This window comes from Euprymna scolopes, chromosome 5, assembly GCF_053919585.1.
Source record: "Euprymna scolopes isolate OS-2025 chromosome 5, ASM5391958v1, whole genome shotgun sequence".
NCBI lineage: Eukaryota > Metazoa > Mollusca > Cephalopoda > Sepiida > Sepiolidae > Euprymna > Euprymna scolopes.
This window is the reverse complement of record NC_136486.1, coordinates 21,058,075-21,085,695: the sequence shown is the minus strand read 5'-3', so window position 1 is coordinate 21,085,695 and position 27,621 is coordinate 21,058,075. Positions and strand designations below refer to the sequence as shown.

The 27,621-nt window shown below is 34.1% G+C and overlaps 1 protein-coding gene and 1 pseudogene across 1 annotated transcript in view; one reads left to right on the top strand and one right to left on the bottom strand.

Annotated features, from left to right (window-relative positions):
- Positions 1-27,621, top strand: part of LOC145276732 (vacuolar protein sorting-associated protein 26B-like) — a 74,380-nt gene that overhangs the window by 27,424 nt on the left and 19,335 nt on the right. Inside the window, exons 2-3 of the mRNA XM_080127956.1 lie at positions 17,106-17,249; positions 22,393-22,468. Of these exons, the coding sequence (XP_079984082.1) occupies positions 17,106-17,249; positions 22,393-22,468 (220 nt within the window). The remainder of the gene's footprint in view (positions 1-17,105; positions 17,250-22,392; positions 22,469-27,621) is intronic.
- On the bottom strand, positions 27,025-27,155 carry LOC145277298 (U2 spliceosomal RNA; annotated as a pseudogene).

The following is a 27,621-nucleotide window of genomic DNA, read 5'->3' as shown; positions in this document are numbered from 1 at the left end:
TTGAAGACTGAACTCCTTCTGCCCAAATTTTTTAACAATCAAATGGTGTCTGAAACGAAACACCAGTTTTTTTTTTTGTTTATTTGTTTTTGTTTATTTATTTTTTAATAGTATATAATCAACATATTAATGTTCAATCACTCAAAATTTTCCATCCAAATATCAATTTTTTTCTCACCTTACCATATAGAACAATCTTTTTCAAAGATTTCTTTGTATCTTTGAAATGATGCTGCAAATGTGATCGTTTCTTCTGACTTGTATCTAAAATTCTCGAGATTTTAGAATCAAAAAGAAAAAAAGGAATCTGTTACCTTGGCACCTTTCTCATTTTTCCCTGTTGTTCAAAGTTTTCTTGATAGTGCTTTTTAATGTTTTTCATGCCTTGACTATGCTATTTTTCTTATTGGTTTACAAATTTCAACATAATATCAGGTTGACAAGAAAGTTCTTGCTGTTTTTAACTTTCAAATCAAGACAAACATATCTTGGCTCAAATAAAAATTTACTGATCGAAATAAGCACCATCAGAATCAACATATGTTTGTCAACGTAAAAAAATGTGTATTTATGCCAGTAACGTAAAAATCTTGCGTTCTGGTGGCGATCAAGTCACTGAAGGCGTTTTTTATATCACTTAGTTTTTGAAGCATTTCTTATGCAGAAAGTTATTGAAATGTTTGAAAAAATGGTAGTCGGTAGGTAAGAGGTTTGAAGAGTATGGTGGATGTGGCAGTTTTGTAGCCTAATTCGTTCAACTTCTGCAGGGTGGTTTAGCAATGTGCAGTTGGGCATTGTCATGGAGAAGAATTAGGCCTTTTCTGTTGACTAATGCTGGGTGTTGTTGTTGAAGCATTCAGTAGTGGTTCCTGGGCGAAATGCTTTATTGATATTGCGAGCTGTTTTAGCAGGTTTTCGGCCTAGCTTGAATTGAAATAAAAAAATTGTGAATTTGCTTTTCTTTCTATCTTGTATTCAACGTTCTGGAAAGACATTTGTTTTAAAACGATTGTAATTTAAACGATTAGATAGAACGAAAAACACTTTAAAATAATATATAAAGTAAAGTTATTATAACAGAAACTTATTTGAAATACATCATTTGAAATCAAAATTAAAAATTCCGCAAGAACATTATCAACCTAATACTTTTAAGTCATCCATGTTTAAATTTTTTAGTTGTTGTCTAGAATTCCCCCCATATTAAAAAAAAAACAAAAATACAGATAAATCTTGTATGTCCCAGTGACAATAAAAAGATCATATTCCAAAAAATTTGTATATTGATCAAATATTTTTATTCAGAAAATCATTTCAAAATTATCTTAAGCAATTAGGCTGATTTGACAAGTTTGAATTATTGTTGAGTGTTTCTTTAAGATGGTGATGCGAGACAGGCCCTTGTCGCTTACTCATAAAATTTGATTGTCTTAGTTAAATTGATCAAGTAGTTTTATTTTTATCTGATTTTTGGAATATGATATTTTCGTTTAGTCATGGGTACGTACATCATACATATTTTTTTTTATTTCTTGTTTTTTTTTTTTTTTAATATGGAGAAGTTCTGAGCAAGAAACTTTTTTTTTTCTTCTATGAATTTTTCTTTGTGAGTTTTGTTCATAATTTAGTTAATGCCTCATAGATCAATCCTCATCACTTTTTGTGTCTGTTGTATCGTAATCCAGTAGTTACACTTGTACACAATATTAGAAATCAACTTTATATCCCCTATTTTGACAACTAATGATATATGCTATTTATAGTTCTTTCACGACAGTTCACTTGGATATTGAAGGATATTATTGCATGTCTGCATATAACATAGGAAGAAATACAAATTTATTTAATAACGATACAAATTCCAGAGATATACCCTGGTTTCATTGACATGGGTAGGCCTTTACTGTTTAGAAATGCCCTTATCACTCATCTCAAATCATCAGTGCCTCAAGAAAATGCTCAAAAAATGGCATAGGCAATGGTAGACACCATTTTCTCATCTAATATTCTTAATTTCTATTTTAGCTTTTGCATTCTTATGATTGAACACTTTTTTTTTTTTTTTTTCCAACATATCCTAAAATACTGAGTTTTGATATTTCACTTGTCTGACGGAAATCACCCCAATTCTTTCTCTTTTTAAATCAAAACCGTTGGATATATAGTGCTGTTGCTACTAAATGTTTATATTCAAGGAAATGCGTTAAAAAAAGTAATTCAGATTTTAATGATTAAATTTTATCAACGCATGTTTTATGAATAAAAAGAATAATTGAACAAAAATTATAAACATTGAATGATTATTTTAACAGTATAGTTGGTTCTATAGTCATACACAAGGCTTTCATAAACAAATATGTGGATTTATGAACAACTTAATTTTTGTAGCAAACTTTATCCGCCAAAATCGATAGGATTAGTCATTATGTATGTATGTATGTATGTATGTATGTATGTATGTATGTATGTATGTTTTTTGGGTTTTTTTCTTATCGGTTTGTTCAAGCTAGGGATGGATCATCCTACCAGATGCCAAACATTCACCCACTAACTCAGATATTCCAACAAGAGTTCTTTTCAAGATTCTGACCATACCTTTAAATGCAATTGTTTGAATCCCTCTTGCATTTGGTTCACCTGTTATATTTGCCGGGTAGTTTTTGAAATTCGTTTTCATGAGTCTAATTGCTTCTATAATTACTTGAATGATAGATCTGCCTTAAGATTCCAATTTCTTTTCATGTCCTGCATAAAATTTTGTGTATTTCATTGTGTGTATGCATATGTTACAAAAGATCAAATCAACATCAGTACTATCGGTTTCAAATCCAAATAAACAACATATTTGGTCACCTATGTTGAGCTCTCTTCAGTCTCTGTTAATTCCCGGAAAGCAGGCTGAAGAGAATCCAACACAGGCGACCAATTATAGGTCCCCTCTGTTTGCATTTGAAACCGATGATACTGATGTTTTTCTGATCTTTTGTAATGCATATATGAATAAATATTATGCTTTTATTTCATTCCTTTGCCATCGTACAAACAAACCCTTGCTCTTTCCCCAGACTCGTCACGTAAAGAATTTTTCAATATGGCTGTTTTCACCACGTCACTAACACCTAATAAAATGTTCGCTTTCTTTGGACCCATTAGAATTACCCTCTTTATTTCTTTACTTATGCCTATTATTGTTTTTTGGATTTAGCAAGACTAAAGTCTTCAATTGGAATATGTCTTCTCTATCTATATAAAAGCCAAGTACGTCCAAGGATGGAATACTGTTGCCATATCTGGGCAGGAGCTGCTAAAAACAGCCTATCCTGCCTTGACAGAGTACAAAATAGACTTCGTGGCTTAGTGGGGGATGCCCTTTTCTCTACCCTGCAACCTCTCTCCCACAGAAGAGACGTTGCGAGCCTATCCTTGTTTTATCGTTATTTCCACGGCAGGTGCTTGTCTGAACACCAATCTCTGGTCCCCCCTCGCCAATCTTTCAGAAAAAACACCCGTCTGGCTGAATCCACTGTGAAAAATTTCCCCCACTCTATATCTGTGCCTAAATCAAAACGTGGATTCCATGAACAAAGCTTCTTTCTTAGAACTGCACGCCTGTGGAACTCTGTTCCGTCTGCCTGCTTCCCACCGGACTACAACTTGGATGTGTTCAAGTCCAACATTAAAAAATTCCTAATGAACCGCCCCCTTAAGTAAACACTTCATCAAATCTCCACACTAACGTAATGTACTTGCAATAACCCTTATCCCTGAGTGGCTTCCGGGCCTTGATAAGTGGTGATCACTGTGTAAAAATAAAAAAAAAAAAAAAAAATTGGAGAAACCTCTGTGCTTGTCTTCCTATTCCATGCTTGCATCAAGCTGGATTTTCCACTTCGATTCTGATAATCTGCCTCTTATCACTCTTATCTTAATATTCTTATCCTTTAAACTTTCTATGAAGAATCACAGCATTTGTTTAGCACTTGGGCCTCAACGTACATACTCCTGACTAACCTGACAGGTAGCAAAATCCTTTCTTTTTTTTTTTTTTTACATAGGCATCACCACTTATCAAGTCCAAGAGGTCACGGGTTAAAGAGTGTACAGTAAAAATTGGGCAATATAGTAACCATTAGTAATGGAAATTCGGTAAATTTGTTAACTTATATGGAACGGCTCATCAAAAACTTGTTTACGTTAGATTTGAAGGCAACCATATTGTAGTCGGCTGGAAAGCAGGAAATCAAGACAATTCCATAGGCGTGCAGTTCTAAGAAAGAAGCTTTGTTCATGGAATTTAGGTTTAGGCATAGATAAAGAGTGGGGGAATTATTGATAGCGTTTTCTGCAAGATGGGTGTTTCTTGTGAAAGTTTGGCAAGGGGGGGGGTCAAAGATTGGAGCTCAGCCGAGCACTTGCCATGAAAATAACGATAAAGCAGACAAACTCGCCACATCTCTCCTATGAGAAAGAGGTTGCAAGGAAGAGAAAAGGACATCTCCTATGAGGCTACGAAGTCTATTTTGAACTCTATCAAGGTAGGATAAGTCCTTTCTAGCAGCTCCACCCGAATGTGGTAACATTACTCCATCCTTGGACGTACCTGGCTCTTATATAGCTAGAAAATTGCATCAGCATCTACTGGATCGATAGAAGGGTCCCACCATTTTCCAGTGGCTTTGGCAACGGATTTAATGTATGTGTTTCATTTAAAATCAGGCCCAGAAGCTTGTCAAAATATGAGGCCTCCCCAAGACGAGAGCCATTCATTTCAATTGATGCCAGATGGAGATCAGAGCGTTGATGTAAAGATAAAAGCTTGGTTTTAGATGCATTAAAAGTAACAAGCCACCTCTTTCCCCATTGTACCACTTGTCGTTTTACTGTTAAAGTCTTTAAATGCTGGAAAGCCTTTAGCACTAATAGTTTCTTCCCTCAGACTGCTAGACTTTGGAATTCCCTCCCTGTTTCCTGCAGAAGTTTAAATATAATATGAACAGACATCTCACTGCTCAAATCCCCACAGTTTTCTGTTACACAATCCTATATAGTAATACCTTACATTTCAAGAGGCAATAGGTCTTGTTTGGAGTGAAAAGGAGTTTAAAAAAAGAACGCTTTTTCCTGTCAACCTTATATGTACACTCTTCACCAGAATGTAATCCCAAATTCCATCAGTTTTACCCTGTTTGACATTAACTAATTTGACGATACATGAATTTGGGTTGAAAATCATCACATAATAGTCTTTTAACAATCTCTTTAATTCTGCCAACATAAGTTGTGAATTATCAAACATTAATACACTTAAATATGATATTTTAATTTACACAGATTTCGTATTTATTATTATAGTCATTTATTTCATACTAGCGGGGGTACCCGGCGTTGCCCGAGTGTTTGTTTCCGGGACAGGGGGGGGGGTTAAAAAATGTTATGGTAGGTAAGTAGGAAGGATCAAACCCGGAGTCATGAGTAAAAGTAGGAAAATAAAGTGTGAAAAAAAAAAAAAAAAACATCTGCAACGTTAACAGTTCGGCCACCAAGAAAAGTCCATTCCAGTTGTTTAGGAAAAAAAAAACAAAAAAACAAAAAACGACTACGGTAGGTCGGCGCGAACGTGAAAATATGTGAATTGTCCAGCACGCTAACCACTACGCCACAGAGCACTGCAGCTTAGTTCAGTGATTTTAAATAACTTCACATGAAAGAACTACGAAGCCAAACCGGTGTTCTCTTCTCAACTGTTCCTTGTGAACGATCCCCAAACGGTGTTAAGTGGTGGCAGGGGGAGGAGGAATTTATTAGAGAGAAAATATTTTACCACTTCCATTGATCTTAACCGACTTTGGCCGTGACTTCTCAGCAGAAAAAGTATAGAAATCTAAGATTATCGAGGAATTTGAGAAATAATAAGCCTATAACACACCTCAGATATTGTTCTGCCGTTTGTGCATATTATATTTGCATGAAATATCTTGATTTTTAATCCTATTAATGTCAAAATCAGACGGGAAAAAATGAGTTCATTTTATTTATATAGAGATTATAGTGTACTCAGTATATAGTCATGATTTCAAAAGATTAAAAAAAAACCCTAACTCTACCCTCCCCCGAAATAGAGTTGTCTACTCCGAATACCCTTCTTTACATAGGGATATTGGGAGTGTCTATTCCGGTTAACAGGTCCTGATATATATATATATATATATATATTATATATATACTAAGTAGTAGCATTTGTGTGTGTACATGGGTACAACTCTCCTACAGCCCACACCACCGGACAGATCATGATCAAACCTGGCATGATGATGGTCTCCAACCTAAGGATAGTGCACATCATTTTTCAAGGTTACGGTCAAAAGTTAAGGTCATATTTGGTGTGGCTCTTCATAAACTCCTGTCACCTAGGGATGATGCACACCAAGTTGGAGTTTGCCACCATTCCGAGGGCCTCCACCATGGCACCAACCAACTTTGTGAATTTGAATCAGATCATTCTCCTCCACCCCATCCTCTCAACCAATCTTGATGAAATTTGGCATGATAGTGGTCCCTAACATAGGCCAAAATTTATTGCACTTATGTATCTCTTAACTTTGACATTCCAAAATAACGCTGCCAAAAACAATGTAACAGATCATTAAGAATCCTTTTTTCTTGATGCATAAAATTCTTTTGAAAAATTTAACATAATACTTTCCCCTTTCAGATACGCACTAAAGATGCCACCCAAACGAAATAGAAACGAAACTGAGGAAGAAAGATTGGCAAGATTAGAAGCAAACAGTCACATTAGGAGGCAGTTAAAAAAAATTTTAAACACCTTAAGTAATAGTTGCTCTTACGACGTCCACTTACTACAAGGGTGCATACAGCAAAGTCCCGTGCAAAACGCAGGTATCTTTGCTAGTTTACATATCTATAAAAGTGAAATTGTCGGTGCCTACATTTCGCTACCAAACTACTGTCAATTTTCAGTCTACAGATTCGAAATTTGACATAAAGGGGGTTGAGATTTGGGAAAATCTTTTTAATCGGTTTTCAGCTAGAAATTTGGCTTTCAAGAGATCAAAGTTCAACGATTTGACTTTTGGAAAATCCAAACTCCTTCACCAATTTCGGGTCTAAACACTTGAAATTTTAGATGTAGGTTACTTGGACATGGATCAAACTTTTTAATTTGATTTGAGCCCAAAACAATGCTAAGGGGTCATAATTGAGGTCAAAGTTAAAAAAAAACTTGACTTCTGTGGTCTCTACCAAAATTACTCTGCCAATTTTTGAAACATTTGAAATTTTACATTAACTGTAGTCAGACATAGGGCACGCTTTTTAATCGAAAATTTGCCTGCCAAGGAGTCAAAGTTCAAAAGATTTGACCTTTGTGGTCTCTAGCAAACTATTCGGACAATTTTGGGTCTAAACATTTGAAATTTTACATAAAGGGTATTCAGACATGCAGCAAGCATATACGGTTTTGGGCAAAAATTTGGCTGCCAAGAGATCAAAGTTGAAAGAGTTGACCTTTGCAGACTCTAATAAACTCGTCTGCCAATTTTGGGTCTAAACACTTGAAATTTTACATGTAGGTTACCTGGACATGAGTCAAACTTTTTAATTATATATGTAAGTTATAAACAATACATAGGGTCCAAGCAATTCCGGGCTGAACTGCTAGTATATATATAAAAGTGAGAATGTGTGTGAGGACACTTCTCAACCTATATACTCAACAAATTTTTCATCTAGTCTTGAAATTTGGTATTATAGGCTATTCAGACATGTGTAAAAATTTTTAATTAGTTTTCATCCAGAAAAAGGCTGCTAATGGGTATAAATTGAAAAATTGGTCTATGGGGGTCATCAGATTTTTATCTGTTCGTCAACTGTTTCGCAAATATTCATGCATGAATGGTTCACATGTGTTAAGAATAAGTAGGTTTGAAAACACTTTTTAAAGATTGTCAAGCTGGCCTAATGGTTATTGTACTTGACTCACTGTCTTTAGGTTTTAGTTTAGATATTAGCTTGAGTATTTTTTTCTTTTTTTTTTTACAAAACAATTTGCTTAGAAAAAAAACAATACTCTCATACACGTCTTAGTTTCTATATGAATTAAAATATAATATTTATGCATATTTTACAACCGGCCAATGCTGGGCAGCCTGCTAGTGTATATATATATATATATATATATATATATATATATATATATATATATATATATATAAGCATCAAATGATAGAAGATTAGTAGGAGCAGTCATTTTGCGAGTTAATTTACAAAAGTTTGTTTTTCAAATATAACTATCTCAAATCTGAGAAATATTTTAGCATGTATTTTGTAATTAAAATACATAGGAAAAAAGGTTTAGGTACACAAATATTGAATAACACTTTCTTTTTTCTTTTTTTTTTTTTTTTTTTACAGCAAAACCTCAAAATATATCAATAAAAAAGGAAATTAAATGATTTTTTTTTATTTAATAAAAAAGTTATACAGCATTAGTCAGTTTTCTACAATTTTCAAATTTAGTCTTAAAAAAAATGTTTTGAAAAAAATGTAACTGTTATAAATAAATTATTAGTTAATCGATTTGGATTTTTTTTTTTTTTTTTTTTTTTTTTTTTCAAATCACATATTTACACACAATATTTGATAAGATAATTTCAAGAGATTTAAACAGAATCTAACATTAATGTTTAAAGCTTAATATTTTATGCTTTTTTTTCTGTCTTTATCTTTTGTTTTCTACTTGACTTTGGTTTCATACTTAATCATTTGATCTCATCTCCTTCCCTCCCTTCCTCCTTATATTTCAATTTCCTTTTTCCTCATTGTTTTTCTTTTCCCATCCCTCATTTCTTTCTGGGTTCAAGGTATGAGTGTCTTGCCAGTGAAATTGGGTACAATAAAACTGGTTAGGTGGCATGCAATGGGTGAAGCCATTTACCACTGGTATCAATAGCATTATTGACTATTGTTTTTTTTGTTTTTTGTTTTTTTTTTTTACGTTTTTGTGAACTTTAAATATCTCCAAGTCCTTTTTATCAACATTTTTTTTTCTTCCCCAAATCCTTTGTCATTCTAAATAAAAATAAAGCAAATTTTCCAACTGTTTTCTGCGAAACATACATTTGTCTCTGAGTTATTTGGTGGGCTTCCATGATTCAACATAAATGTGTAAGATGTACTTTATAAAAATATGAATAAGATATTGTAAGCGTGAATTATATATATCTTGTGATTTTTGAAGGATAATTAACAATTGTGTGTGTGTATATATATGTGTGTGTGTGTGTATACAACACACTTCCACTTAGTGCAAGAAGACAGCTCCCAAAATCTACACTCACTAACATCCACAAAAATACACAACACTTTCGCACTTCGAGAAAACAAAACCTGCAACAAACCCAGGTGCAAAGTATACAAACACATTAATACTAATAACATATTCACACCTCAAGGCACAAACATCCAACTTACACTCCCCCCTTCTTACCTATGACAGTCCCAATGTAGTCTGTTTAATATATTGCACCAGATGCACAAAGAGTAACTATGTGGTGAAAACAGGCCACAACTTAACAATCTCAAACAAACAATTAGGGACAAATCCACATAGTAGCATGCATTACACTCTCCCAGACCACAGCATAGACTACATAAAATGCATCCTTATAGTCTCCAAGTTTAGGACACAACAAAAAAGAAGACAATATAGAAAGAAACTCATTCTGGGACTCGAACACCCACATCTCTGGTCTCAACAAAGATTTGGGACCGCTAAATGCGTATTCTTTTTTATAAGACCTAAACTGACTAAAACCATTTTCCTACAGGGCATAGGGAGTATGCACAATGGAAGAATAGCTTAGCGTGCCTCACTAGTTTTTCTGTTTTCGCAATGCTTGGGGTTTTTTTTGTTCACATATATATTAATTTTCACCATAGATTTAATTACATTTTTTGAGTATGCATACATGTGTACACTAATACACAAGTGTATATGTGGGTGCGTTACCCATCCCCCCCCTTACAAACCCTATATATTAACATGCCCTTCTTTGAAAATATATGGAATAAGATTTATTATTATTGTTATTACTATTATTTAACTCCATGTTTAAGCATTGCAGTACATCTTTTACTTTTATTTCCTGCATCAATTGTTCTCAATTTCTGATTGCTCTAACTGGCATATTGAGCTTTCAATTATCGTGATAGCTTCTAATTTAAAAATAATGCTTTTCCCTTATCTTTGTCATTTTATGTGTGTATGCGTATATGTGTGTGTATATACGAGTGTGGATGTGTGTGGGGAAAAGAGTGGAAGGGAGAGACGTTAGATATCAAATAGCACAAAATCTAAGAGGTTTTCACTGATATTTATTATGTTTTGAACAAAAGTTGATTTAAGTAAAATTAAATGAAAATACAGAATACTCTTCGTTCACTTTTTGAAAACAATATATGTGTGTTTATATATCAAACAATATATGTGTGTTTATATATCAAACAATATGTGTGTATATATCAATGCTCAACATTAGAATCTACAGTAAGCGGTTGAAATAAATGTTTTATGTTTTATTGTTAATATAGCTTTATTCAATAGAATATCGACCTCTCTGTTTGCCATAAATTGTTTTATTTGTGTCTAAATCAAAATGCGGATTCCATGAACAAAGCTTCTTTCTTAGAACTGCACGCCTGTGGAACTCTGTTCCGTCTGCCTGCTTCCCACCAGACTACAACTTGGATGTCTTCAAGTCCAACGTTAACAAATTCCTAATGAATCGCCCCCTTAAGTAAATACTTCATCCAATCTCCACACTAACGTAATGTACTTGCAATAACCCTTATCCCTGAGTGGCTTCCGGGCCTTGATAAGTGGTGATCACTGTGTAAAAAAAAAAAAATTTCAAAAGTTTGTTTTTCTTTTTATATACATATATGTGGGTTTATATATTTATATATACGTGTGTATATGTACATATGTGTGGGCATGCGAGTGTGTACATATATATCTATGTATGCATGTACATATGTATATACAGGTGTATGTTTGCATGAATGTATGGTTCAGATAGGCAAATAAGAAATTAACATGAACTCAAGAAAACAAGGTAGAGGCAACTGTATGTGTGTGAGTGTATGTGCGTGTGGGTGAGCGACGAGCATACATAAAATCCAGACAAGCAAAAAAGACGTTACCCTTTCACCCCGTCTCATACCTAGAACCAGAATAAGTTTATAATTTCAATGGAAATCATCAACTTTGGTTAGTACTTTCCACTTATCTGTCTAAATCTGTTCATCATTCTCCATGTGTATATGTACGTACGTCTATAAACGTGTCTGTATTCTGTGTGTGTACAGATATGTGTGGGAGCATGTACGGTTATATATGCGAGCATGTACGTGGGGATGCGTGAGTGTCCACTTCCAACATTTTATGAAAGATTTGGTTTTGAATAAAGGCCACTCAAGTTGCTGACTATTCCAAGTCAAAAATATTGGAATGGACGTATTCAGATACATCTTAACCTCATTGGCTATACTCCTGCTGCTAACCCTGCCCACCCTACACTCATGTTTCTATCATTCACACTGAAGAAGACCGAAGGATCAGTCAGAAATTATGTGCTTTTGAAAAAAACTTTTTCATTTCCTTCAAAAGACCTTTTTGTACACATCAACAAATAGGAAATATAGAAAAGATATAAACATTTATATATTTTTTTGTGTAGATTTATTTTTATCCATACACCTGTGTGTCTGTGTGTGTGCGTGCTCAAGAGAGCATGTCGGAAATGCCAAACCTTGTTGCCCAATCATGGAGATCTTTGAGGTGTCTGTTGTCCAAAGCAGGTCTTGTTAATCACATGAAAGCGCACAATAATGATACAGGTTCTGTTGCTGTTAGTTTCATCCAAACCAATGACCGTCTTCAGTGTCATGTCTGCTTGAGAGTGCAAGTCGCTGGCAGGACTGAAAAGTCATCTTCGGACACATGGACTTCCAAGGACTGAGTGAGTGACATTTGTCTGAGAAGATGTTGCAATCATAATGATGAGAGTAAGGAAAATAATATTCCAACAAAATAGAGAAATAAAAAAGGACCAAACTAAGTTATGTGTTCAACGTTTTGTCTTTATCGCAAGACTTCCTCTGGATGAATGAAATTAAGAAAACAAAACCCTAGTACAAATATTTAAAAATGTATTTTTTGATGTAATGAAATGTGTGACTTTGTTTCATTTCAGAAATTGACTGATTATATGTATTAATTATTATAGGTGTTTTCTATGGCATGAGAGGGTTAACCTATATCTAAAATTAAATTATGTACTTTTAATAGAAGTTTACTTATTAATGGCAATACATTATAGAAATCTCCACGTTGTTGAATTGTGCTTGAATTTGCGATAAGCGCTGATTCAAGAAGTTTCCATCAAGAGTGAAATAAATTAACTATTTTTGCTTTTTTGAAGTCAAAAGTATGATAATGCTTATTTTATATGTGTGTGTATATATATATATATATATAATTAGTGGCCTGGCAAGGCCACAGGGAAGACAACCAAGCAAAAAAAAAACTATCAAAATTCATCCCAAAGCAGCAAAACTAAAGCTGACCTGCTAAGACATTATATATACAAATGTAGGTAAATTTGGGCATATTTTATTTGTTTGAAAATATAGGTTCTTTTTTTACCAATTGTCATAAAATTTTAACCATAGAATAGTATTATCTTCAAAAAGCCTGCAAATTTTCATGTTTCATTCCATAGAACCAAACATATGAACATTTCAATATTCAATTTGGCTATATAAATGTTTTTATTTATTATATATATATATATATATATATATATATATATATATATATACACAGTAGCGTCCATAAGTTAAGGAATGGTTGACCATTTTTATTGAATGGCTTCTAACTTTATCTATGAAAAAGGAAAAAAAAATTTTTGAATTTTCCAATGTTTAATAATGGTAGTTAAATAAAAAATATATTTTTGATTTTGAATACATATTAGTTTTTTTACATATAAATAAATTTAATTAAATTACAGGCATTCAAAAGTTAAGGAACGCGGAAAATTAATACAAACTTTAGCAATTTTAATAACAACTTAACAAAATGTCGACTCCGAATATTCGAAAAAATCTATCTATACAAGAAAAACAGCTTATTTGTGACAATTATGATGAAAAAAGGGCCATAGTGGAGATTGCTAAAATATTGAACAGGTCTAAAAGCGTTGTTTTCCGGATTATTGAAAATAGAAAAAAAAATGTTTAACATTGACTGAAAAGAAAAAAATCGGACCGACCCCGAATAACAACTTAGAGGGAGGATAGAAAAATCACTTGAGCATCTCGTTCTGATCGCTTTAAAACTGCGGCTTCGATATCCCAGGATTTTACATCCGAAACTGGATAAAATATTTCCTGACAAATGATCTCACGAAGATTAAACGAAGTTGGATTATTTTCAAGAAGTCTATGCTCAAAGCCTTTAATTTCTATTAAAAATAAAAAGGGCAATTTGTTATTCACTGAAAAACATTTGTTTTGGGAAGAAAAAAATGGGGAAAGATTCATTTTAGTGATGAATCTAGATTCAATCTTTTCGGATCAGACAAAAGACCACATGTCAGAAGAAACAAATGGAGAAAGACTGTCCTCTAAGTGCGTTAAAAGTACAGTAAAATTTGGAGGGGGTAGCATAATGGTATGGGCATGATATCATATGCCCGAATATACAGAGAATTGATTAGAGAACATGTGGTTCCTAATCTTTCTGATTCTGATATCTTCATGCAAGACAACGCACTGTGCCATAAAGCAAAAATAATTTTAGAAGAGCTAAATTGATTCAATATTTGCGTTATAGATTGGCCAGCTTAGAGACCCGACCTTAAGATAATTGAAAATGTTTGGAAAATCATTGGTGATAAGATCACAGAAAAAAAATCTTGATGATTTATGGGAGTGTATAAGAAAATCCTCACCTATAACATGTGAACGATTAGTTCTGTCTTGCAGCAAAAGATGCCATAGTGTGTTTGAAAACAAGGGGCTTTTCACTAAATACTGAAAGGATTCTTTGTTTTTTCATTAATAATTTCCCCCGTTCCTTAACTTTTAGACGCCAGTAATTTAATTAAATTTATTTATATGTAAAAAAACTAATATGTATTCAAACTCAAAAATAAAATATAAATATTTTTTATTTAACAACCATTATTAAACATTGGAAAATTCACCAAAAATGTTTTCCCCCTTTTCCATAGATAAAGTTAGAAGCCATTTAAAAGAAAATGATCGACCGTTCCTTAACTTTTTGACGCTACTGTATATATATACCATCTATTTTGGCTATTTTCTAAGTTCCAAATGTTGGTGACTATTTAATTTATCAGAACTTAAGAAATGAAGGCTCGTTGGAAAGCTAATGGCTTGAATTGTGTAGTGGGCTATGTGACATTACATTTACCCTTAAGGTCGCACAGTAAGGGGATCATCCGGAGCTTATTTTTGTCACTTTTTACAGCTATAAAATTTTTAACTGCTAGTAATTTGTGGTCCTAGATATGACCTTAAACTATATCCGATGGTGAGGCCTCCGCTTGTGGGCTTTAAGGAGTGTGGAGTCACACTTTAATTACCATTGCTCCCAGGTCCACTCTGACCCGGAGTGGTAGTACCTGTTAGGATCCCAACTATGGGTTAAATAGAAACCCACTTGAAAAAAACAAATATATTCTATTAAAAAAACTTTTGTTCAAAATAACTGGATTTGGCATTAAATAACCTGAAAAGGGTTGATATGCCATAAAACAAAAACAACCAACCTAGTCATTTGTTTTCCTTGTTTTGCATATGAAGTACAGAATATCTGATATTTCCTCAAAACCTCTGGCCTTGATAGAGAGGAGACTAAAACTTGCTGCTATGGGTTTTGGCCCTTTAACATTTATTGCTTTGGGCTCAAAGCAAATTATAAAGTTAGATCCATGTCCAAGTAATCTACATCTAAAATTTCAAGTGTTTAGACCCAAAATTGGCAGAAGAGTTTAGTAGAGTTCTCAATGGTCAAATCATTGAACTTTGACCCCTTAACAGTCAAATTTCTGGCTGAAGACTGATTAAAAAGGATTTTCCCAAATCTCAATACACCTTATGTCAAATCTCAAGTCTGTAGACCGAAAATTGACCATTATTTTTAATAATGGAAAGCATTACCACAGGACTACTTCTGTTAACTGACCAGAACCTAGTCATCTTCAAGTCCAATATCAACAAATACTTGTCAAGCCTCCTTCCCTCTTAAGTAATCAAGTTCTGCTCATTGTTTTCCAATCCTCTCATGATATTGTTCATTATCTCACAAATTCATTAACCATTATTCCCATGTGACATATTAGATTTGAAGTGGCGATTCTTTAGTATAAAAAAAATCTTAGTTTGTTTTAGATTTGTAAATATAACTTAATTTAAGAAACGTGCAACTTTACTAAAAAGAATTGATGACAAAATCTTTATAATTTTAATATTTCACAATGTCTGATAAGTTTTCTGTAATGCTTCATAGTTTGCAAGTCGTTTCCTCACCCTTCCACGTATTGCCATCTCTGTTTGGAGGTTAGTTTATTGCTAATAAATAGTATCAGGAACCCCCTACTAAGAAATGCTAAGGTTGCTCAGGCATTTTTTTCATAGGCCCGAGCGCACTTTCAAAATCGCAACTGACTTTGTACATAATCATTTTGACATACCGGTTATCAGTAGATCATTAAAGTTAAGCAATATTGAGCCTGATCAGTATCAGATGGGTGACCATTTGTGAATACCAGATGCTGTATGTAGGACGACATCCACATCTCTCTTGAAAAACTGCAGAACCTCAATATGGTCATCTCTCATAATGAGGATTACTTGTGAATTTGATATTCCTATGAACCTTCCTACTTTGGAGGAAGCTTGTTCAACCTGTGTAGAGTTGGTGCCGCTTCGGTACAGTTCAGTATGTCTGATACAAGGCCAATTTTTTAAATAACATCAACTAATAGTTTGTATTTTTTATTCTATAGCTCTCATCTTAGTTTCACAACATTTTGGTCAGCGTGAGCACTGATTTTCTTCAGGTGCATTTTGTTGAACTTGGGGATGCTTGTCGAGGGTAATGCTTGTTAAACTCGGGAGGATGCTTGTCAAATGAAGGGGGTGTGCTTGTCAAACTCTGAAATCTGCACAAAATTTTAAACAGAATCCCTTATTTAATTCATAGCATATTCAAGTAATTCACAATTGTATTTTGAGTATTGCCTGCACTGAGGATTGAGCCTTCAACCTCCAGAATAGTGTAACTTACAACTGATTTTACCAAGTACTTTATTCACTACGCCATAAAATCCAAATAATTTGAATAATCTTCATCTAAAAAAAATAATTCACAAACATGGTATCAATTTCATTCAGCTACAATTTACAAATGCTTTTGAGAGAAATGCTTACTTATATTCATTATGAAGCTGCCCTTGTGAAGTTACAAATAAGATTAAAGTCGTATTAAAACAGTAAGGTTCACTTGTTTTTTTTGGGGGGGGGGGACAAGTTGTCTACTGTATTAATAAAGTTTTCACCTCTCCAATCAGACTTCATTGAACTACTAACACAAGCACCACTCATATTTAATATGGTCATGCTTCCTGCCAGTACTTGATTTTTTTTTTTTTTTTTTTTTTTTTTTTTTCTTCAGAAATTATCAGTTTTTGTTCATTTATAATTTCCTACATTTATTCCAACCAAACTGACTCCCAAACAAGTTCTACTTACAGGAAGTACAGTTCACTCAGGCATAAAAATCTACTAATGCTCCCCCATCTTTCACCAGGAAATTTTCTTTTTTTTCGTGCTTTAAACCATTAATCTTAATTTGCAGAATGGAATTTCTTAAGTTAATTTTGATTTTCTGGTAGAGCTAGGACATGGATAGGCTGGTTGTATATGAATGAAATCTAAAAACTCTTCCTTTCTGCGTTGCTTATAGAAATTTGTTCTTTAATTCTATTTTTCAGAGTTTTTTAGGGTTTGGCCAGAGTGCTGAAATTGATATTGTCTTAGATGGCCAAGAAAGCAGAAAAACTGCTGAAATCAAAACTGAAGATGGTAAAAAAGAAAGGCATTTCCTTTACTATGATGGGGAGACAGTATCCGGTAAGGTAAGCCAAATATTGATTTTGTTCTTTCTTTACATTATTTAAACCAGCATCTTACCATTTTGAGGGGAGAGGTAAGATTTTTATTCATTTTTTTTTCCATTCAAGTGCGAACAATCATCACTATTTTGAAGATGTGAAAATTCAATGTTTATATGTGTGTTTATATAGTATACGTTACAGATGAAAATCACATTCTAAGTAAAAACATTTTTAATGTACTTACCTATCAGGCAAAAATAAGTATCCTCACCAAAAATTAGGAAAAATTATCAAATAGAATCTTGACTTAAATATATAAAATACATTTTGCGGGAGTGTTTGTTTCCTATGGATTCTAAAACGGCTGGGTCAGTTTTTTACAATTTCACACAAATGTACTTGTGTCTGGGAGTGTTCTTAGGTTTTGTATTAGAATGCTTCTGATAAGTATTAAAAATCGATGATCAAAAAAATCTGACTAAAAAGGGATATCCAATTTTGATCAAAGTTAACATCTTATACAATCTAACATCACAATTGCATTTGAGAAGTTTGGGATTTTTTTTTTGGGGGGGGGTTACTGAACAAGCAGAAAGGTCTAGTGCATAAAATCAGCAGTAGGTTCTTTGATAAGACAAAGGCACTTTCAAAATTTAATGTTTCTGTTTAAGCACAATTGAACCATGATACCTGACTTTTTCAATTTAAAATTTAATTCAAGCAATTATGTGTTGTGGACTAAATCACTGTGGTAAAGCATGTGAAGTTTCCTCTTAGTACATCATAGTGAGTCCCGAACAAGAGGAGGCAATCAATCGATTTGATTAAAAAATGGACACTTTCACCAATTTCAATGGCAATAAAAGTATGGAAAAGTGGAACATTTGTTGATCTTTATTCAATTTTTATTGAGGATAGTTATTTTTGCCGGATACGTAAATATCAGGTTGGCAAGAAAGTTATTGCGGTTTTTAATTTTTAAATTCAGATGGACATATCTCGACTGAAACAAAATTTTATTGATTGAAATAAGCACCATTAAAGTCAACACTCTTTTGCCAACGCAAAACAAGTGTACTTATGCCAGTAAAAATCTTATTCTGGTGGTGATGAAGCTGCTGAAGACGTTTTTGATATCGTTTAGGTTTTTGAAGCATTTCTCACGCAGAAAGTTGAGATGCTTGAAAAAGTGTCAGACAGTAGGTGAGAGGTCTGGAGAGTATGGCGAATGAAGCAGTTTCATAGCCCAATTTGTTCAACTTCCGCAGCAACATAGGGTCAGTTTAGCAACATACGGTTGGGCATTGTCATGGAGAATTGGTTGGGCCTTTTCTGTTGACTAATGCTTAGTGTTGTTGTCAAAGTTTTTGATGCATTTCATCCATTTATTGACAGTACTTTGCCGCCATAATGGTTTCACCTGCATTCAAAAAACTTTAATGGATGAGACCGGTAACAGACTATGAAACAGTTAGCCTGACCTTTTTTCGGTGCAACTCTGGTTTTGGGAAGTGTCGTAGAGCATCGTCGGCGTCTAACCACTGAACTGAGCATTGCCGGTTGTTGTGAAGAATTCACTTTTCATCGCAAATCACAACTCGGTCGAGAAATGAGTCGTTCTTGCTGCGTAAAAGAAGGAAAGATGACGCTTGATAACAATGTTTCTTTTGGTTGTCGTTCATTTCGTGAGGCACCCATTTATCAAGTTTGTCTTTCCAATCTCTCTCACGTGGTTGGAAATCATCGTATATGTTACATCGAATTCAGAAGCAAGTTCTCAAACAGTTGTGCATAGATTGGCTTCAACTAAGGCTCTTAATTGATTGTTGTCAACATCCGACGGCCAACTACTACGCTAATCATCTTAAAGATTCGGTGCTGCCACAAAATTTCTTAACACACCATTGTACTGTGCATTTAGTAGTGGTTTCTGGACCAAATGCTTCGTTAATATCGCAAATTGTTTCAGCAGTTTTTCGGCCTAGCTTCTTTTTTTTTTTTTTTTTTTTTTTTTTTATTACATTTTCACCCCAAACAAGGCACATTGCCACTTTGGTGTAGGGGGCTACTATCAGGGACATGAGCTACTGGGATACTATGTAGGGAGTTGGGCAGTAAGATGTTGGTTCACGTTACACTTGAATTTCTGCATGTCTGTAAAGTTGGGGAAGCAAGGACCCGGAAGGGAATTCCAAAGTCTAGCGATTCTGGGAAAGAAACTACTGCAGTAGAAAGCTCTCTTACATCTAGGGATCTCTGTGTAGGGGTAAGATTTAGCTGCTTGTCAGGTTTGTCGAGGGTATTTACGTCGTGGGAGCACAAGTGCTTGCAGTTCGAATTTGAATTGAAATAAGAAAATTGTGCAAATTTGTTTTTTTCCTTTGTATTCTCAACGTTCTGAAAAGAAGACATAATTATTTTAAAACGATTGTAATTTAAACAATTAGAGTGAAAAACACTCTTTAAAATGATAAAGTAAAGGTATTATAACGAAAACTTATTTGAAAATACAGTATTTTTAATCCAAATTAAAAATTCCACAAGAACTTTCTTCTCGACCTAATATATCAAAGAAATTTTACTTGGAATGCAATTTTCATATTCAATCTATATTGTATGACTGCCAAAAAACTATTGTTTCACACCCTCATTTACCAAAGTTTGCATATTTAAAAGTAATTTGACGTTCAAAATCTAAGCCTTAACATTTTTAAAAGCCAATAATTATGAACCACTAACCGTAAATATGCCCTCTCTAAAAAGACTCCCTGAATCCTACCCCTAACCCTAGGTACGAGTGATAAGCCTCCTTCAAAAACTTTGTCACCCTAACAATAACACTAAGTCTGAGTGGCAAGCTCCCCACCAAACAAAATTCTTTTGTACACTACATATAAGCTTCTTAAAAAAAAAAAAAAAAAAAGATCCTTCCTTAAAAATGCACATGATTAACCACTCATAAAAAAATAAATTGGTTAACTATCCTAAAACACTAGAATGACCTCAACATGGTGAATTCTTTTACATTCAATTTGTGAAACTAACCCTCATTTTAAATTCTAAAATAAAATTTCTGTCAAGTCTTCAGGGTGTTCACACATAATTTCTCTTAGCCCTAACGCAAAGTCAGAGTAGCAAGCCTCCTCATTCTCCCATAATTGCACAAAGATCCTCTTAAAACTACACATAATTGTCTTTAAAAAAAAACACACACACACATATACATGCACACAGGATTTATCTCCCAAAGAAAAAAAATGGTTAACTGCCCTAAAATGCTAGAATTACCCAAAATGAATCGTTTTATATTAAATTCTAAAATAATTTTTGTTTATCTCTCATTAAAGTTTTTCAGAATGTTCACACGTAATTGCCTAAAAAGGTAGAATCATATTTTAGAGAGGTGATCAGATGGGATGGGGTAACAGACGGTGTTAATCTACAATAATATCAAAGAACTATTGCAATATATTCATTTTTAAACAATCCTAGATTTCTATTTCAGTTTCTTGTACATAAAATGTATTACAATTCAACTTTGAGTTCTCTAACTTCTTTTCTTTTAATGGAGACATGACATTTTTAAGGAATTGCAGCATATTTATGTGCATTTACTGTAGATTATTTGAAAATTATTAATTTCTTGAGATTTTCAATGGCGTATTGTGATTCCTTGCACAAAAATACACTTATTTTACAAATTTCATTGCTTCGTCTTTTGTTTTAACAAAGATACAGCATTTTTACTGAAAAAGTGTAAAAAAATGTGACAAAATGCATATGGTCTTGGTGTAAAAATATCTAAACGTGCAAGGCACAAAAATAGTCATAACTTCCTTATTTTTAATTGGATTTTAAAAAATTTTAAAAGATTATTTTTTTTTAGTTCATCAATCTCTTTCTATATATGCCATTTATGAGATATTGTAAGCCATTTAAATTTTTTCATGTGTATTGCTATTAGAAGTGGATGGAGTAAGTTCATGGTACTTTTGTCATTACTAATCAAGTGTTGACGCTGTCAACCAAAGGAACAGTCAGCCATGTGTTGACATATGGAAGTTAAACCTGGCCAGTGAAGGTTGAGGTGATGCGTTGCATGGACTGGAATGATACCATGGATGTGTGATGCTAGTTTTAAAGATAGGCTTAGATCTGATGGCTTCCGGGTAAGATTGTTAGAGTAGGAAGATGCGTGCAGAACAGGTGACTTTGTTATTTTGTCCACATTGAAAGAATGGATGAGAGTGGATGGTTTAGATGTTGGACAATTAAGATAACAAGTTTAACTTGCAGGGGACGACCAAAGAAAACATGAGGGGAAAGTGATAAATAAAAGTTCAGATAACTTTTACTAATCGATGTCGATGCCTCCGTTCAGTCTCGAAAGACAAAGGGTACCCCTTGTAGAGGAAGTTGTGCGTAATTATGAGGCAACGGTTGCGCAATCTCCAACTACACGTCTCATGAATCGGCACTGCTTGAGTCCAGTGACAAGAAGTCCAGAACGACTGGAAACAATGCCGATATAAGCAGAGAGCACATACAGCACCTGGAAGTCCCAAATGGTTACCCATTTAGTACTGACTAGGTTCACCGTTGCTTAACTTTGGTGATCCAATGGGAACCGATGTGTCAACATGATTACGCCGTATTCTACCATTACTAAAAGAAATAGTTAATCAAGTTTGTCTACATAGTGTGTGATGATGCATGGAAATGAAACTTGGCTAGTGCGAGTTGAGGACATGCGTTGCATGGAAACAAATGATATGAGAATGATACGATGGATTTCTAATGTGAATCTTAAAGACAGGCTCAGATCTCATGAGCTCAGAGGAAGATTAAATCTAGACAGTATAGATAGGTATATGTAGAACAGGAGACTTTGATTGTATGGTCACATTGAAAGAATGGATGACAATTCTTGGGTTAATATATGTAGAACAGTTATGGTAGCAAGTCCAGTTCACAGGGGAAGGCCAAGGAAAACATGTGAGAAAGTAATAAAAATGGACTTGAAAGAGGAATAAATGAAGACCTGGCCAGAGATAGGTTAGTTTGGAAGTTAATTTCTAAAAGTTGTCTAATGCATGTCAGCATGTAAAATGGATGTTCGACCAATGATTATGGTATAATCTGATATTTTTGTATTTTTAATCAGGTGAATGTAACCTTAAAGAAGAGTGGAAATAAGCTGGAACATCAGGGAATCAAAATAGAGTTCATCGGCCAAATAGGTAAAAAAAAGCAATTTTTATTTAAAATTTTTTTTGTTTTATTTTCTTGTGTTTTATGTTGTGAGTGAAACGGTTGCTTTTTTTTTTTTTTTTTTTTTTTTTTTTTTTTTTTTTTCCCCCCACAAAGGAGTCCGGCCTGGAGGCTACTCAAGGATAAGGATTAATGAGTTTACAGTGGTCAAGGGGAACATCTCAGTCATCGTTAGTAGTAGAAATTTGGTAAATTGGATTGTTTAAGGAGATGGCTCATCAAGAATTTGTTCACGTTGGACTTGAAGACAACCATATTGCAGTCAGTTGGAAAGCAGGAAAATGGAACAGAGTTCCACAGGTGTGCAGTTCTAAGAAAAGCCTTGTTCATGGGGTTTAGGCACAGATAAAGAGTGGGGGAAATTATTGATAGTGGTTTCAGCTAGACAGTATTTTCGTGAAAGTCAAGCCAGGGGAACCATAGATCAGAGCTCAGACGAGCACTTGCCATGAAAATAACGATAGAGACAGGCTTGTGACGTCTCTTCTTTAGGAAAGAGGTCTGAGAAAAGGCCATCCCCCAATAGGCTACGAAGTCTATTCTGAACTCCGTCAAGGCAGGATAAGCTGCTTCTAGCAGCTCTTTCCCAGAGGTGGCAATAGTACTCCATCCTTGGACGCACTTGGCTCTTATACATGTAGAGAATTGCATCAGCAGTGAGATATCTACTAGAACAGTAAACGATCCCACCATTTTCCCAGCATCCCTAGCAACGGACTTGATGTAAGAGTTCCATCTCAGATCAGGAGTAAAGGTCAACCCAGGAGTTTGTCAAAACATGGAGCCTCCTCAAGATGAGAGCCATTCATTTCAATTGATGCTAGACGGGGATCAGAGCGTTGATGATGGAAAGATAGAAGTTTGGTTTCATATGCATTAAAATTAACCAGCCACCTCTTTCCCCATTTCACCACGTGCTCAAAATCAGAGGAGAGAGAATTGGAGAGAACTTGATCATTTATGGCCATTGAAGTATTGCTATAGATGGTATTGTCATCAGCATAAATGTCTACAAATGATCCTAGAATGTAATTTGGGAGATCATTGATGTAGATCAGAGAGTTGAGCCCAGGATGGATCCCTGAAGGACTCCAGTATTAATTTTGTGAGCTTCAGATTTTTGCCCAACATATTGACCATCAATGTCAGGCACACGGGGTGGTTCGTGAACAATCAGAGTTAGATCATAAGCAATGGAGAAATTGTGACAGAACCTCCCCTCATCGACTGTTTTATGGGAGTGCACTAACCATTCCACATTGAACATTGAAGTCAAAGAATGGGCAGATAGGATGTGGTCAATTTTCTCAGATATGCTCTTAAATTAACATTATGGGGGCGATAGAAGGCAAATATAAACACAGTGGTATGAGCAAGTGCAACCTGGAAGCGCATATAGGGCAATTTAGGGTCTTCTCTGGAGATGTCCCTACTACATGTAATGTAGCCATTTCTAATGTAGGCACATATTCCATGCCTATGCTGATCTTGGGGGTCAGATTTGGATGTTAAATTAAAATATCATTTAATTACAAACTCATCTAGGGAAATAGTCGGTCCAATGCCAGTTTCACTTAGGAAGAACATCTAAGGCTATTGTTAACGTAAAATTCTGCTGACCTAGAATACAGCTTTTTTTTCTCCCTTTGTCAGAAAAATCACTTGTTCCAAACGATGACTGAGAGACAAATTGGGAGAAGCGAGAGTTATGAAAGCTGGCAACAATGCATCCACAATGCATTATCTACTCTCCAGTAAAAAAAAAAAATTATTTTTCAAAATGACTAGAAATAATAAAACGCTTACCTTTTGGTGATAGATTTTTTTTTTTTTTTTTTAACCCATAAATAATCAAGAAAAACTCTGATATACTTAAATATCAGGTAAAAATTGGTATCTACATGAAAAAAAAAATATTTTATTGTATTTTGCCAATCTGCAAGTAAGAGAGGAAATAACTGTTTAAACGTTGTCTTAAGGAGAATAGTTTCCCATCTCTCTGGAAAATTTCATCAGTATGCCCTGTATTTAAGAATTCAGGTGATCGCTCATCCCCCTCTCAGTACAGGCCAATAAGTCTCCTGTGCGTCATGAGTAAGTGCTAGAATCTGTGTTAAATACAGAAGTAATCAACCATCTCAACAAAAATAACCTTAGTGACACTCAATATGGTTTCCGTTCTGCTAGATCTACAGCAGATGTGCTTACAGTTATATCGCATAGGATTAGCAAATCTCTCGACGGTGGCAATCTTTCTAGGGCAATTGCTCTTGACATATCTAAAGCCTTTGATAGGGTATGGCATAAAGGTTTACTTCATAAGATCTCTAGCTATGGTATAGCTGGAAAAGTCTTCTCAATTATTAAATCATTTCTTTCTGATAGGTTCATAAGAGTAGTAGTTGAGGGGCAAAAATCAGAAGCTCACAGTATTAATGCCGGTGTCCTTCAGGGGTCCATCCTGGGCCCAACTCTTTTCTTGATCTACATTAATGATCTTCCAAATCACATCCTTACATCATTTGTAGACATTTATGCTGACGACACTACCATCTATGGTAGCACATCTAAGACAGTAAACGACCAAGTTCTCTCCAATTCTCTCTCCTCTGATCTTGAGCACGTAGTACAATGGGGAAAGGAGTGGCTGGTTACTTTTAATGCATCTAAAACCAAGCTTCTCTCTTTACATCATCAACATTCTAATCCCCATCTGGCATCAATTGAAATGAATGGCTCTCGTCTTCAGGAGACCTCAAGTTTTGACAAGCTTCTTGGCTTGATCTTTACTCCTGATCTTAAATGGAACTCGTACATCAAATCTGTTGCCAAGGCCGCTGGAAAAATGGTAGGATCTTTCTATCGATCCGGTAAATATCTCACTGCTGATGCTATTCTCTATCTATATAAGAGCCAGGTACATCCAAGGATGGAATACTGTTGCCACATCTGGGCAGGAGCTGCTAGAAAGGACTTGTCCTGCCTTGATAGAGTTCAAAATAGACTTCGTAGCCTCGTAGGAGATGTCCTTTTCTCTTCGCTGCAACCGCTATCTCACAGAAGAGATGTTGCGAGTTTGTCTCTGATGTATCGTTATTTTCATGGAAAGTGTTCGACTGAGCTTCAATCTATGGTCCCCCCTCGCCAAACTTTCACAAGAAACACTCGTCTAGCTGTAAACACTATCAATAATTCCCCCCACTCTTTATCTGTGCCTAAACCTAAACGTAGATTCCATGAACAAAGCTTCTTTCTTAGAACTGCACGCCTGTGGAATTGTCTTCCATTTTCCTGCTTTCCGGTTGACTACAATATGGTTGTGTTCAAGTCTAACGTAAATAAGTTCTTGATGAGCCGTTCCATATAAGTTATCAAATTTACCAAATTTTCATTACTACTGATTACTCTATTGTCCAATTTCTACTGTACACTCTTTAACCCTCATCCTTGAGTGGCCTCTTGGCCTTGATAATGTGGTGATGCCTATGTAAAAAAAAAAAAAAAAAAAAACTCAGTTTGTCATTTAACCAAGTAATAATGAACGGTGGATCAGCAAAATGCGATTTAAAAAAATAAAAAAAATAAAAATTTAAATATTATTTTTAACTAAAATTCAAATAGAATAATTTTTCCTTATTTTTTATGAGAATACTTATTTTTGTTTGAATTCTATGAAAAAATTTTTACTTGGAATGCAATTTTCATATGTGCCTCATACTTTAGAAGAGCCATATATTGTTGTAGACAACCTGGGAGAGTAAGTGGCTCCATCTTGCCTTATTGCCACCATAAAAAAGTTCATTTTTTACCTAACATGTAGTTTTCAAAAAAAGATTCACAAATTATCTGTATTCTCATTGGTTAAAAAGATTTAAACCAAACTATTTGAAATCTGACTTGAGAGACAGCAGAAAAGTTGGAAAAACGTTAAGTGATTGTAAACGCTATCATTAATAATGGTAACATGTTCTTTATTATTTTAGGTTCAAGTCCATAATTCCTTTTTCCTTCCAAGAAAAAAAAACAAATTTTTTTTTCTTTTTTTATATCTGCGACAGAAAGAAAGTATACACCAAAATCACGCTAATTGATTAAGTAGTTTTTAAGAAAATAATTTTTAAATGATTAATGGAAATTCAAAGGCTTCACAATGATGTACAAGGCTGATTTTAAACTATTTATGGAAAGTTAGTTTAAGGACAGGGCAAATTTATTTTTAGTTGACCTTTTGACGAATAAATATTTTCATTTACTAGCTTAAATAGAACAAGGCCGATAGCCATTAGTTGCGTGCTCTCATGTAATGAATGAATACGTGAATGTAGGATTGACATGAAATTCTTAAAGATAAACTAAAATGATCGAAAAATGGGCTGAAATGACTTTAATAAATAAAAAGTAAATGACTTAGAATGACTTTAATGAACTTAAGAATGACTTGAATGATTAAAAAATAACTGGAATCTTTCAAAAACAACTTGAATGATCTGGAGAATGACTTGAATGGTTTTGAGACTGACTGGTTGTAAAGTGGCTGATCATTTTACATTAAATTAATACAGAAAAGTGATCCCTCACTTTATATCACAAAGTTACAAACATAAGTACAGCAACAGATACTACACTTTGATCTTGGCCAAAAGGCCAAGAAAAGCTAAGAACAGCAACTATTAACACTGACCGACGGACCGACTTATAGAGCTTGCACGTGACTAAAAATTATTAGCCAAACCCACATGATTTTGGGAATATGAGATCTTTGTTCAATGACAAGTATGTGCATCATAGAAATTTTTTTATAATTTTTTTTTTTTTTTTTTTTTTTTTTTAATAAATTCTAAATATGCACTGAATTTTATGTTGGGACTTGAAGGTAAAAACATTTAAATTTCTTTAGATGTTTTTTTTTTAAACAGCCTTTGTTAATAAAGAGTATATTGTTCTATTAAACTTTTATTGTTGAAATAACCTGACTTTGCTCAGTTTATAAAAAAAAAAAATAAATAAAGGTTGAAAAGATATTTTTCACTTAATAATGAGCTTTGGAAGATTGTCTGTGAGAAAAACAATAATCATCTAAAAATAGGGGTTTTAATATTTCTAGTCATCACTTTAAAAAAAC